The sequence below is a fragment of the Ascidiella aspersa genome, chromosome 3 (genome assembly GCF_963924565.1).
Source record: "Ascidiella aspersa chromosome 3, kaAscAspe10.2, whole genome shotgun sequence".
NCBI classification, from domain to species: domain Eukaryota; kingdom Metazoa; phylum Chordata; class Ascidiacea; order Phlebobranchia; family Ascidiidae; genus Ascidiella; species Ascidiella aspersa.
Window position 1 is genome coordinate 39,233,813 of NC_139449.1, and position 14,469 is coordinate 39,248,281.

Sequence of the window (14,469 nt, forward strand, 5' to 3'; positions counted from 1 at the left end):
AAACGCTACAAACTAACATTCGTAAACCAATCGTTTAACATGTTTGTGGCCCCTGAAGTAAACTAATAAGTTGTCCCGGTAATTAATTTCATATTTATTCTGTACCTTTAAAAACAGGGGGGGGGGGGGCGATTCTGTTTTAACATGCTTCCTTATATGGGAAACCACGCTACAAGTAACTGTTAGCCAGGGTATGGCATTGAAATCTTTATATCAATAATGTAACAAATACAAATTATTCTATAAATAAATTAAACGAGACAACATGCTGATAATTACATGAAAGCACTTTACCTCGTGAGTCATTTTCCCGATTCCTTCGCAAATGTGTTCCCAACCTTGACTTGTCAGGTCGCATCTCTCCAGTTTCAACCACTCGATTGTTTTGTCGACATGCTGGAGCATCCGCCCCAAAGCGTGGCATGAACTTGTACCGATGGTTTGGCCGCCAAAATTATATCGGCGGCTAAAATCAGCCTTCACAGGGAAGTGCTTTGCGAAAGACTGGATCACTGCTTCATTGCATTCTTGCAAATCAACAATCATTCCAATATCTAAACACAGTTTTCAACAAATATTAAAAAAGCTACAAAAATAACATTGTAGGTTGAACCAGCAATTGGCACTGTGACGTCACAAGTGTGAATTGTTCTAACAATGGTTGTTTAAAGCAGAAGTTCCAAATTTTTTAGACGAACTGATTAAATAAAAATATGTTCACGGACCGGCAAAAAATCACAATAAATAAAGAGATAGTACTTGTGTAAGATATTGTAATATTTCTGCCATGTAAGCGGCTTGTTTTATGTTGTTGGGCAACTAAATTTTAAAATCGTAACTAAAAGTAAAAAGTTTACGTGAGTAGATCAACCCGGAGAAGAAGTTGTTTCTAACGAAGTCATTATTACACGAAGATATTTATTTAATGCTAGCTTATCCATAGATTGATGATTTTATATTTTTACCGCCATCTACTTAATGTGTTTCTTTAATCGCGTTCACGGCTAAAGCTTGTAGCGCCTAATATGCTCACGTGTGTTTTACTTGTTTGAATACATATGTCTAGTGAAAATATAGCACAAAGTAAAATAAATGTTGTAAACTTACCATCGGGCTTTCGTTTGAATTGCTTTAAAAGGCGTTTGTAGAACATCTTAGCCTTGCCTGGAAATATATCAGGAAAACATATTTTACAAACATGTAAGTTTTTCTGTTGACAAACTTTCACTTTTCGCACTTTTAAGTCGCCCATCAAGCTTAATTAGATGCTGAGCAGGCGCGGATCTAGGATTTCAGTTTCGGGAGGGCCATGAAATTTTTTCAGATATGACGTCACAATTTTTTCAGATATGACGTCACAAAAGTATACCATTGCGTGACGTCATAATTCAGGTAAAAATAACATCGGCTGGCCGAATAAACTAACTCCTGCAAAATAACGCGAAAAACAGACCTTTTGAAAGCACGAAAAAGTAATAAGGTTAGCCTCTACAGTGGGCCGGTTTCCTAGTTTGACCCGGTATGAAGAATATCGCTGAAAGACGCTACCATGTCTATTGTCTACACATCTTGCTTTTTCCCGAAAAGAGGACAACCGCACATGCCACCGAAAAAGCGCCGAGGCCACGTCGCAATAAAACCATAGCGTTGTCTGCTGCGGTCAGCTGTGGTTCTTTCATGACACTTTTCTCAATTTTTAAGTTACTGTAGTTGGTTTTTGCCAAATGAGGTTGCTGAAATGAGCAAAACTCTATGCAGAGTTAATCCTAACATTGGATAGGTTACACAAGGGTCGGCAACCTTTGTGTAGTAGTCGCGGGCCAAAAGCAAACTCAGAAAGGTCTCTGCGGGCCGCACAACATATGTTAAATGAGATTTGGTGTTATTACAACTTTATAACAATTGTGAATCAGGTGGGCCTCGGATTTATTTGCACTTTAAAAACGTTTTTATAATTACTTTTAAAGAGGCAGCAAAGTCTTGGCGCAAATTCGCTAAAAAAGCGTATACTTGGTTTAAAACTCGAGTCCACACGTCGTCACCCCCCTACTGCTATTAAAAAAGTGTAATAAAACTATTTTGAGAAAACGCGATAAATTTTATAGTTAATCTATTTTAGTGTTTGTTAACCATTTGGGGGCAGACCTGGCGAGCGAAGCGCGCGCGATTTTTTTGGTATACCGGTATTTCTTTTAAATTTCTTGTTTTTGTTACATTTAAAAAAAATCGTTAAAAAATATTTGTCGATTATGTTTGAATACGTTTTTCGTTTGTCCGCGACGCACTTGGCAGCTTTCCACGGCGCAACAGTAAAGAAGCGCTGATCTAGTTCAAAAAGAGCATCAAAACGTAAACACACTGGATGTACAAAGATCATTAGCGCGAAGCGCGAAAATTTTTCGCATTTACACTTAAAATAGTCAAAAGGTATTTAAAATGGACTCGTGTCTAATTTGTCAAAGAGGCGGCGGGCCGGATGAAGTATATTGGCAGGCTGGTTCTGATACAGATTTGCATTAACAACAAAAAAGCTTTTAATTGTACTTGGATATAAGTTAGTTATTATATAGTCGAGGTCAACATACGGTCACTTAAGCCGTCTCTGCAAATCTGAAAAACGCCGCTTTGCGCGAGTGCGCGAAACGAATTTTACCATTTTTTTGAAATATTCATTATATGGCGCCATAAGCTCGAACACCACTACAAAGCTTGAAAATATGGTTTATTTTGGCGAAAATAGGCCATACTACCTAGGGAACCGCGAAAATAAGCTGCCTATTAAGTAAAAAAAATGTACATATTTTTTAGTTTGGGGGGGGGCCATGGCCATATCGCCCCCCTCTAGATCCGCCCCTGATGCTGAGCATTTAATGATTTCCAAATGAAGGATAATCTGAATCATTGCCAGGTGTAAGTTCATCAAATGGTCGCTTACCTTTATTTGTTTTGTCCGTTCTGCCTTGGTCGACATAGAGTTGGTTTTGTTGATTGACAGGTGGTGTAGCTGCTTGTTGCTTGGCAACCTGCATACAAACATAGCTGGTGAACAAACAGAACAACTCTTATAATTATAAATGCGTATCAAGCTGAAGCATGGGCGCAAATTTTGTAGTTTACCTGGGGTTGGAAGGGGTGTTACTGGTGACGTCATAGTCACAGTGACGATGACAGCGCTGGAGTGTGAATAATGTTGTCTCACACAACTCATATTTAGTGCTTTAATTTGAATACTGGTTTATTTTCGTCCATTGTAAAAATCTTAACTTACGATGAGTTTGGTTTTCGATATTCGTTATGCGAAATATTGCTCAGAACTCAAGTTTAACATTTGTTCTAAAATGACAATGTTGTGACTTAAGTTTGACTTGGGCTTAAGTAACTAACGACTTATACTTGTTATTTGTTAAGAAAGACTTGAATTGGACTTAAGTTGCTTGCTAATGATTTGACTGGGATTAAAGTCATTTTAAATTGGCTTGTTTAGAACACTGGGTGTGATGCGACCCCGATGGCGTCTAGCTAAAAAACGTCCCCAGATGCCAACCAGTAGGCTATATTTATTCCATTGTATTCACATGCGATCAAACTAAACTGCTACTAATATCAATCACACCAAATTATAGAAAGAAAATAGCAACCTGTTGGTCAGTTTGTTGATGTGTCGCTTGTCCAGCAGTCGGTTGTACAGCGGAGGAATCTTGTGCCAACTGTGACTGGGCTTGCTGTGAGTGGAAGCTCCCGGGTCTCAACTGGCTACAAACAAATAAACTTTCATGTTAAGTAGTTTATTAGTAATTAGTTTTAACAAAGAACCATAATAAAGTGTTGCTACAAATCCACATAAGGGCATACTGGCCGCAATCAACTGATAATTCACGTTTGTCATAAAAGGAAACACTAGTTGGGGCATACCACAATCTGAGGCTACTTAGAAATTTAGAAGAACCAAATGCTTTATCTCTAGTGGACCCTGGTGATGATTTAGAAAACTCAGATATAGTGACAAAAGTTGTGAGTAAAAATATTTTTTCTTGATACATTCACAGTTTGTTAAATTTCATTAATAAACTTGGTGGCTTAACTTGTTGGTTGTAGTAGAGGTAAAAATCACTACAATACTGATATAGTATTGCTTGCAAGATGGGCATGGTTTTGCAAAAATTCTTATTGATAGTCAAAAAATAATTATTCTTGTTTTACAAACCATTGCACTTGAGCCAAAACGTTTGTATATTTATTTAAAGTTAAAATCAAGGCTTATTTTTACCTTCAATTGTATTTTGATAGTGTGAATAGTATTTGACCAATATTTGACCTATTTGACGAGTATTTGACCGGTCAAATGCCCAACCCTAGTTTTAACAAAGAACCGTAATAAAGTGTTGCTACAAATCCACACAAGGGCTTACTGGCCGCAATCAATACATTTGTCGCAACGTTGTTTTCATTGGGCTTAGGTTACCGACTCCTGATGTAAGCGATTAATCCAATTAAATATGAACCGAACAACTATGATTTCTATGGATAAATGGGCCATATCTTATTCGAGGTGAAATATTCTGGCACGACCAAATTCTAAATATGCTTAGCGTTACACAAAACTTGTGACAATAAACAGGTTGTTGGTGATAGCAAACCCGTAGCTTGAAGTTGATTGCGCTTCTCTTGGAGCAACACTTGGATGTTGATCGAGCAGCAAGGAGCTTCTCTGTATCTTCTCCTCACACACAGATGCCTGAAAGAATAGCATTTCAATAAATCACAAAAATATTAAAACTATTCCAAACGTCCAAAGCAATTTCTTAATGGAATGCTTTTTCACTAATTAGTTAGCTAAACTAATTTATACCAAACTTTTAAACCAAAAATTGCACTACTTAAGCAAAACAGTACAAAATGCTACTGAAATTTATTTGTTATAATATATTTAGTTTATTTGTAAACATCAACTGCAATACTTGTGGTGTGGATGGTGCGCCATCAAGTGGTTGCGGAGTTGCCAAGTGCGTCGATGAACTAGTTGATGGTTCTGACGTTCCTGGGTAAAACATAGCAGTTTGTCCTCGATATTATATTTCTATAAATATTTTATACTTTAAAGTGCCTTAAGAGAATTCATTATTCCAATTCATTAATGTGACTTTTATTAAAGTTACCGAAATATTTCCTTTCTACTTTTATTTTTAGCAAATTGAGCGAAATATGACAGACACCAAACCTGTGCACGTTTGGCAAAATCTGGTTAAATGTTGACATTACATGTGATTTAAGGAAGTGCCGTTGCTTTTTAGCATTAATTTGCCGACTTTATATTACCATTGTGTTTGTGCTTTGAACCCACTAATAAACTAATTGCGCCTGGCGTTTGCGTAATTTTGCAACGGTTTGACTTCGACTATAAAAGCGCAACGGTTTTACAACACAAGTTTTAAAATTACAAAATATACCTTAGAGTTAGACAGTGGTCCCCAACCGGGGTTCGTTCTAATGCTCAAGTATGCAGTAAAATATCTTGATTTTTTAAAGATTTTATTTATTGGTGTATTGGCAAGACTCTACGATTAGAGGTAAATAATCAAGAATAAGCTTTTTTGACGAATATAAAAGCTTTCCGAAAAGGGAATTGTAAGCAGTGACGTCATATCTTATGATTGTGACGTAACACGTGAAGTTCGATGGAACTGCTGACCAAAGTAAATTGAGAAGGTTTCACGATGATTTGCCAAAGTATAGAAGCTGTCAAACTAATTTTCAAAAAATATATACGTACGTAATTAGCATTAGCAAATAATTTCAATAAGATAGACATTTCATTCTGATAAATATGAATATTCAGTTATTATTTGAATTTTGAGCCTGCAAAAAGTGTCCCGCATAGAATAAAAGCTACGAGCGCACTCAATTAAAATAACTCTGATAATATATCTGCAGTATACACTTTTTTTTTCAGATCTCTTAGTGTAGGCGATTCAGCCAGCGGAAGTGGCTTAAATGGGCCGACGGTATGCCAAACTTTCCATCTCGTACTTAATGAAATTCTCAGTGTTTCAAATTACATAATTATAAACAAGTACAAGACCTACAAAAACGCATTTAACTTGAAAATGAAATATTGAACACAATCCAAAATTTTACATATTTCGAAATTTTCCGCAAAAATTTAATGTTTAATACTATTGCAACTAATAAACGAAACTTTGATTAATCACTGTTGTGGTTACCTCAATATTTAATACCATGCTTTGTTTAAGAAAAGAAAAAAAACAACAGACTGCAATCTCAGCAGGTCTAACGCAATTTCATTATTGTCTAAAAATAAGTGTTAGTCACAGCAAATGAATTTCACTTAAAAAAATAGATTTAACGTAACCTAAATTTTGCATTTTTTGCAAAATTTGGCAAAAAATAGACTTGATTTCCTCACACCAATACAATTTAAATTTTGTAAACAACGGTTTTAGGTGTCTGTCTATCAAAATCCATATGAGGCAGGTGGAATTGAAAAAAGTGATTTCGCGACCCGCCCTAATATACATTCAGTCACAAGCATTGTTACCTTTCAATTGCGTTGGTTGTCGCTGGACTTTTTCACGAAGGATGTTGAAGAGCCGAGCAGGAAAATCTGTAAACATTTCGTTAATTCCTGCGATGTTTGCTGCTTTTACAAATATGCCACAAGTTACAGCTATTTTCTAGTATTAATCAAATATGGGAGCAAAATAGCTATTATGGATTTTTTGGGTTTCACCTAATTTAAAACAAATCATTCAAGAATGCACCAAACGGCAATTTGTTTAAAACTTGAAAGAGCGAGCTGAAAACATAAAAGTTCAACGTACTTGTGGTTTTCTTGAAAGTTGATTCTGGAACTGTGAAGTTATCTCCGAGTAGAAGCCCACATTGGAACCTTCTCACCATCGCCCAGTGAGGATTAGCGACCAGTTTCTTGACAATCTTACTAAACTTATATAAACTCATGTTCTGGCTAATATGGAGAGCCGTAAAGAATTCTTGAAGTAACTGATGCGAAAAGTAAAACTTTTTGTCCCCGTCGAAAAGTTTCTGGTTAAAGTGAGAATACCCAGGTACTGCGATTATAATATCCTGGACTATGACATCACTTAAACCTTCTTTAGACATTTGTGGAAAGGTCATAATGACAGTTGAATTCTTTGTAGCGTTGTAAGCAATTTTGGTAAGTTTAACTTTGATTAGGTTGATGTCATGACCCTTGGCATGTTCTGAGCGTCTCAAGTTTTCGAGTAAAACTATGAAAATCTGAGTGATGTTACAAAGTTCGGTGAGATTATCTGTGCCTAATGCAGCTAAAAGGATCAATTGAAGCATGATTGGGGTAAGACAAAGCTCAAGTAACATGGGTGCAAGTTTGGTAAAGCTATCCCATATTCTCTGGGCTTCATTTTTAGCGAAAGCAAAGAATAGTGTTTTCATATTTTCTGGTGTAAGCTCATGTACCAAAACAATTTCCTTGGGGCGAAGTAATTCATGGAGGGTGATGATAGAATGTGGCCTGGAAGTCAAAACTATAGAAATGCCTGGAAAGAATTTTCCGGTGCATAAATTTGCGATTACCTCTTCAACTAACATGGGAGTATCGTACAAAGCATTTCTAGGCTTTACATTATCAAGTGACCAAGTTGCTTGATCATAACCATCAAGTATGATCCCAAATTTTTCTGGGGACTCCATCATTGCTGCAAATATGGCGTTTCGTTTTCTTTCGCTTAACCATGGATACGCATGATCAACCACAACCTGCCTTAAAGTGACTTTTTCTGACCCATAGTGCATGTTCATGCACAACAGGAGAATCCATGTTATGCAAGAGGTGATTGACAGTCGTCTGGCAATGGTTGATTTCCCAGAACCAGGAGCCCCAACTAAGGCTGTGTAGCGACGAGGTACTACACTACCATGCCATCGCTCATAACTGATCTGTTTTGAGCCAGAATCGACATACCTTTGTTGTGTGGAAGGCTTATAGTTTTCAGTTTTACCGGCTCCACCTCGATAAAAGTTTTCCTCTGTCCTTAGAACTGGATGAACACGGGGAAAGTTTTCCTGCTCGTAGTTTAGCCCGAGTGAAACAACTTCTTGCAGTGCTCTCTTGAGATCTTCCTTTATAGTTTCCAGTGAAATATTGCCAGAGGTCAAATCTAAAACAAAGTTATTTGCAAAATGTTAAATTGAGCAATGTTAATTTGAGTTGATGTTCGAGTTTTGGCCTTCAGCAGACATCTATGTCATCAGTTGTGCAAATTAATACCACCTTTAGCTTTAGTTGCCTTAAACATAAACTTATCTTATTGGACGCAATAAGAACAAAGTATTAACATTAGCTTTTGGTAAAGTGCTACCCTCGAAGAAAGGTATATTATAGCTGCAAAAAAAATTAATCAACTGTGAGAGGCAACACACAATAAGCATAATTAGCCCAGCAATATCTTTATCTTTATTTACAATGCTTTAATTAGGCTTTTATAACCCAAGGAGAGGTGCATGTATGCAAGGCCTCAAATTATTTTGTGGATGACTCTATGTATTTCTTCGCTGGGTTAAGTTGATTCTTAGGTACTGAGGAGATGCTTTAGCACTTATTTTCTTTTTGAGCGATCAACTCTGAATAACGCAATAACTTTAACTTAAAGCTGGGTGTTGTACGGTGAATATGGGACGGGTGGCTAACGTGAAATGCTAAGTGCACAGATTTCACAATTTCCTTGCACATTATCAAATAACCTTTATTTGATTTTAGTTCAATTTTATAAATTTTCTTAAATAAAGTATATTTTATCACCCCTTTCCCTTCCCGTAGTTAAACACAAAAGTAACACACTAGATTTAATATCTACATCAGTGGCCGGCAAACGTTTTTTGTCGGGGCTCAAAGTATTCTTTATAGCGCTATTGAAGGAAATCACGCTCCCAGAAGTATATTATGAATTTAATGTTGTACATCAGGGGCGGGCAACATACGGACCCGACCCACGATTTTGAGCGGCCCGCAGACAGTTTCCGGTCTTACATGATAAAAGGTGGATCATTTTCCCACATCGTCCCGCCGACTGGAGAAGTTACCCGCCCCTGGGCTACAAAGACATTAAAGTAAAAATAGTGTTCAAAGATTCTTTAATGCGCAAATAAATTCAAAGATTATTCTAATGCTTTTGGAAAAACATCCTTTCATTTAATAATTATGCAACAATTAAAAACATTTAAATATTGAAAGACTTTCTGGCAACCCTGAATAGCTAGCCCTGCTGCTCAAAACATTCCTACAGCCCTGTGGTCTCCAAACTTTTATTCACCAACGTCAATTTACATGAAATGAAAACAGCATTAGCATGCCACCCCAGTTTGTTTTCTAATAAGTATATAATGCCTGAATTAAATATCACAAGAGATTGATTATGCTTAAGTCATAAACAATTCCAGAGAACTGTGGCTACACATGTGTAATAAGATGAGAAGTTTAAATTAACACCTAGATTTACACACATAAATACAAATTAAAAAAAAAATGTTAAAAAATATATGTCTAATATTTTTGAATAGGTTTTCTGTTTGTCCGCGAAGCACTTGGCAGCGTTTCATATCAAATCATCTTTGATTTGGCAGCATTTTTATATCAAATCATCACAAAAATTGAAATTTTGTAACCACCCGTCCCAGATTTTCATAATATTTACGTTGTGCTAAATATGGATCAAAAAAATATGTTGGCAAAAAAAAACTGCAAAAATTCCAATCCGTTAGGAAGTTACAGCATTTTAAAATTTGATCACTAGAGGGGGTTTTTGGACACCCGAAAAACGCAAATGTACATTTAAACGCAATAAATTAAGTAAAAATGGAAGCAAAAGTTTGTTTCCTACCATTTTTGGGGTAAAAATTGCATTTGGATGAGTGTTAGAGGCCTTTAGGGGCACTTAAAGTGAAACAATTCTCCACGTATCAAGCTAAATTGCTTAAGTCTGCAAATATTTAGGAACCCATTTTTTTTTATATACCAAGAACTTCCAAAAAAGCTTAAAATGGAAAATTAGACTTGTGGAAAAAATTAGACAATGCACTAATTTGTCTATAAATTGAACTTAATCTTAGCGCTGCAAAACGTAATCAAACCAAATGCTGTTATACTATTCTCGCACTTACGTAGTTAAAATAGTCAAAAAGCATTTGAAATGGACTCGTGTATAGTTTGTCGAAGAGGCAGCGGGCCCGATGAATTACAGAGACTGCTTGGTTTATTGCTATTAAGACATGTGACCCAATTACATCGAAAAAAACACGCAGCTTTGACTGGTGAGTTAAACCCTGACAAAAACAAACAAAAAACGATAATGACTTATGAAAAGGGGGGTCCGAACCTCCACCCCTGGATACGCAACTGTGCAAAACTAACACCTAAAAACATTCAACAATCGTAACCCCGTCTAGTTTTACTTGGTAATTCAGTAAATGACCCAGCAAATAAAATAATTCTGTAGTTTGGGTTAATTATAGCAAAAATTTACATTGATATCAGAAAAACAGTTGTTTCGTTAAAAGAAACAAATTTGACGATAAAGGGGCATTTCCCAAAACGCAGATAGAACCAAAATGTTGTAGGGAAAATTGCACACATTGCTTGTAATCACACAAATAGAAGATATCACAAATAAGTCACTAGTTAGACATTGTTTAACGTGTTGATAAACACGAAACAGACATATTTCAGGAAACGAAAATGAATTATTAAAGTTTAAATCAAGTAAAATATTTAAGTTTTATCCACCAACCTGCTTCAGTGATGTTGTCATCTGCTTGGACGTTGCCTGGTGGAAGATGAATGTGAACATCACCGCTGGTGAGAAGTAAGTTTTCAGCTTGTACGTTATGCACATGATGCTCTTTGGTCGTATGAGTGTGAAACTCTTTCGTCTCATGAGTGTGAAACTCTTTCGTCTCATGAGTGATTTGTTGTTGAACTTGAGCACCAAGGAAAGGTTTTGCACTTGAAGTTGGTTCTGTTAATGACACAAACAAATTATATTACTATTCAGCTGAACATCAATTATTGCAACAAATTGGTGTTAAACATCTGTTGCACTTGACTTAATAAATGTGTCTTTTGCAGCTGTGAAAAATCAACTTTTGTTTTGCATTTTGTCTTATTACATCATTAGTTACAAGTGATTGCATTAACCCAGAGCTGCCAAATGTAGATGTGTAGGTTTATAATAGGGCTCAAACTACCCAGAAATTCGACAAAGTTATTTTGCAATAATTGTACAAAATCAGCTGATAAAACCACAATATAGATAATGCAACATCTGAGACCAGTAGCTAGGTTTTAGTTGAACAATACAACCCGGGTGCTTCCAAATTACTGACACATTAGTCAAACAAACATGACAAATATCTCAACACACTCTATTAGGCCCCTGCTCTAACCACTGCTTTTGTTGTGCAGTTTTATATTGGAGTGGTCCTGGTCGGCAAATTAGGGAATTCGAGCAATAAGACAGAAGTTAAAATAACATCAACGTAGGAATAACACATAGCTTGAAATAAAACCGAATTTTGTAAGAATTAAACTCAAACCACTAGAAAAAATTTAAGCAATCTTTTACCAAACCCTAACTTCATCACTAACTCCACCAATAACTCTAACCCAAGCCAATTTTTAACCCAACCTACTACCCAAACCCAACCCCAAAAATGGAAAATCAGTCCGGTAAATGTGGCGGCCAACAAACTGTGCCGGTCAAATTATGTCGTTTAGGTTTTATTCCATAATTTTTTATATTGCCTATTTATTATGTCTATTATCTTAGTACTATGGTACTATTAATAGTCCAGCTTTAGATATTGTTACTTTATAGATGAATGTGTGTTCACAAATTATGCAATTGTGAAACTCACCAATTCAATGTTCTGATCATCTGGAGATCCGTTGCCTTCTTCTTGATTATCGGCCATTCTCTTTCTTTCATGCAAACCTAAAGCAAAAGCAACTTAATGAAACAACCTACAGCAAATAAATTACTACTCACAACCCTAAATAAACCAAAACAAGTCTACACCAGTCATCTTCATTGAATAAAAGGGCAACCAGCAAAATCGTAGAATATTAAAAAATGTAGTGAAGTTAAAGAGTCATATAGAAATTTTTTTTTGGTACAGACTTTATTTCAAACATTTGGTTATATGTAAATTTAAACTAAGACGCCTGTTCAGTACAATTGAACAGCTATAACAAAACTTGGTTAAAACAGCATTTTAACATAAGTTGGTGCTATGATGAATGTTGGGTATTAGTTCAGCAGTTAAAGCCAATCAACAAAGCAAACGTAATACAAAATTATACAGGATTCTATTGAAGTTCTAATGCTTTGCAAGGCAGTGCTTATACAAGCCAAAATACTTGGAAATCCGAGTTAATCTTATTGATATATGTACCATTGTTCAGTCTAACTTCACAAAGGTTGGACATTACCATAAATATACTATTCATGTACAGCAGGGGACATTTTTGGGGCTGCGACCCCCCAACACAATTTATCAAAACTCACGCCCTTTTAAAGCCACACTGATCAGAATAAACAGGCAGTTTCTACATATAAATAGAAACATAGCTACCAACAAAGAGGGGCTTAAATGTAAAACCGGCAAATTATGTGAAATTTTAATTTAAAACCCATGTTTTTCTTCAATAAAGTTAGCTTGAAGTGTAATTATGTTGGCATCTAAAGCACATTCTAGTTGTTTAGAAGGTGAGTTGTAGATTGCTAGGTGCACATTAATTGCCAATAAGATTTTGTACAGCACAGCATGTGCGACAGTATGCATAGCACATTTTCTTTTAACAGCAAAAAAGTATTTAAACAACAAAATAGTGCACGAAATAAAACAGGAATAAAATAATGTTTTTTTAGGAATAAAATAAAGTTTGTTAGACACAACTGAAAAGTATGTTTCGGAGAGAATTGTGGTAGCAAAACGTTTTAATTTTCTTGAAGAGTCCTTTGTGCCCCCTTGCAAACCCTTCATGTGCCCGTAGGGGGGGCACATCGCCCACTTTACAACCCCTAATGTACAGTAGTGAGAGTTAAAAGTATAAGCTACTTTAAATGGTAAACGAACACACAAAACTTAGTTATTGCACACAGCCACTCACCTCACTAAATACTTTATTCGCTTCTTCTTCAGGAAATCTCGCAAATCACAAGTTTCAACAAGTACTGGTTTACTTACTACTAACAATAAGAAAAAACCTGCAATAAAATACATTTAAATCTTCATGCAATATGGGCTTCATAAGTCTGATTGTTTTAGCATTATACTTTACTGTTTTCACATTCACACTTAGGTAAGCCTGGATCCCTTGGTGCACAAAGTTGTTAGTTTGCAGTAAAGGTCAACCAAGTACGACCTATGCAGCCTGTCCGGTTAAATTATCGACCAGCGGCAACATATTATACTCAACAAACAGAACATATAGTAAGTTAATAAGTTTGACAGCTGTAACTGGCCCGAGCGTCAGGTATTACAGTTATCCAGTTCTTTGTTAAAAAGTATGGTGGCACCAGGTATAGAGGGTTATATTTGCTCAAACAGATTTTATTTCAGTAAAGACTGATGAATAAGTTTAAAGAGTGAAATGACAACATTGTTTTGTGTAGATTCCTGTATCCAGGAAAATAATGAATGAATTGTCTTTCGCTTCACTCTTGAAAATCTAAAAATAAAACTGGTTCTTGAGTAACAAACTGATGCCCGTAGGATAGCATTAAACACAACTCAACCAAACGAACAAACTTGAAAGAGCACAGTGCATGTTTCATTTCTATAGTTGGGCTTAGTAATGGTAGTACCTGTTATAACATATACTTAGTATTTGTAAAATTACAAACAAGCTTGTGAGATCTTTAAGCACCAACAGTTTAACAACGTGGTTGATAATGTTCAAGGCCAAGGGTTAGGCAATTACAAACAACTTGTGAAATGGGAAACTCACAACAGTACCTAAAGCAGAAAAATCTATAAAGCATAGTGCCAATGACATGATAAAGCCAAATACGAAGTAATATCCACGACAGAGTAATATCTAAATCGTTGGAATAAGACCTAACCTGTCGGAATAAGTATTAAATTCATCGGAATGAGGCCTAAATAAGGCCATGGGTCTGGCACCGGCTGTTTTGAAGTCGACGTTTGTGTGCCTTAGATTGAATGGCGCCTTTTTTAACAAGGGTTAGGCAAGAAATTGTGGCCCCAAAAAAAAAGAATTGTGGCCCAAATTCTTTGTTTTTTGGGGTGTTCTTAGTTCTTACTAAAGTTAAATTCTCGCCTAACGATATGCACTTCTGCTGTTCTGCATATTGTCACTAAAATGTCTGCTCGACAAAAAAAGGTTTAAATAATAGGGTAAATTGGTTTGGGGGGGATGTTATAGGGTTAAAT

At 36.0% G+C, this 14,469-nt stretch overlaps 1 protein-coding gene across 2 annotated transcripts in view; it reads right to left on the reverse strand.

Annotated features, from left to right (window-relative positions):
• Nucleotides 1–2,603: 2,603 nt before the first annotated feature.
• LOC146162946 (NACHT, LRR and PYD domains-containing protein 3-like) overlaps nt 2,604–14,469 on the reverse strand; it is a 98,093-nt gene continuing 86,227 nt past the window's right edge. Inside the window, exons 4-10 of one of the 2 annotated variants that reach the window (XM_083384579.1) lie at nt 10,803–10,865; nt 6,840–8,177; nt 6,557–6,622; nt 4,959–5,029; nt 4,638–4,735; nt 3,639–3,753; nt 2,604–3,023 (exon numbers count right to left, since the gene is read on the reverse strand). In XM_083384579.1, coding sequence (XP_083240705.1) covers nt 2,868–3,023; nt 3,639–3,753; nt 4,638–4,735; nt 4,959–5,029; nt 6,557–6,622; nt 6,840–8,177; nt 10,803–10,865 — 1,907 coding nt within the window. In that variant the 3' untranslated portion in view covers nt 2,604–2,867. Of the gene's footprint in view, nt 3,024–3,638; nt 3,754–4,637; nt 4,736–4,958; nt 5,039–6,556; nt 6,623–6,839; nt 8,178–10,802; nt 10,866–14,469 lie in introns of both variants that reach the window. The other variant, XM_083384578.1, reaches the window with a different exon arrangement.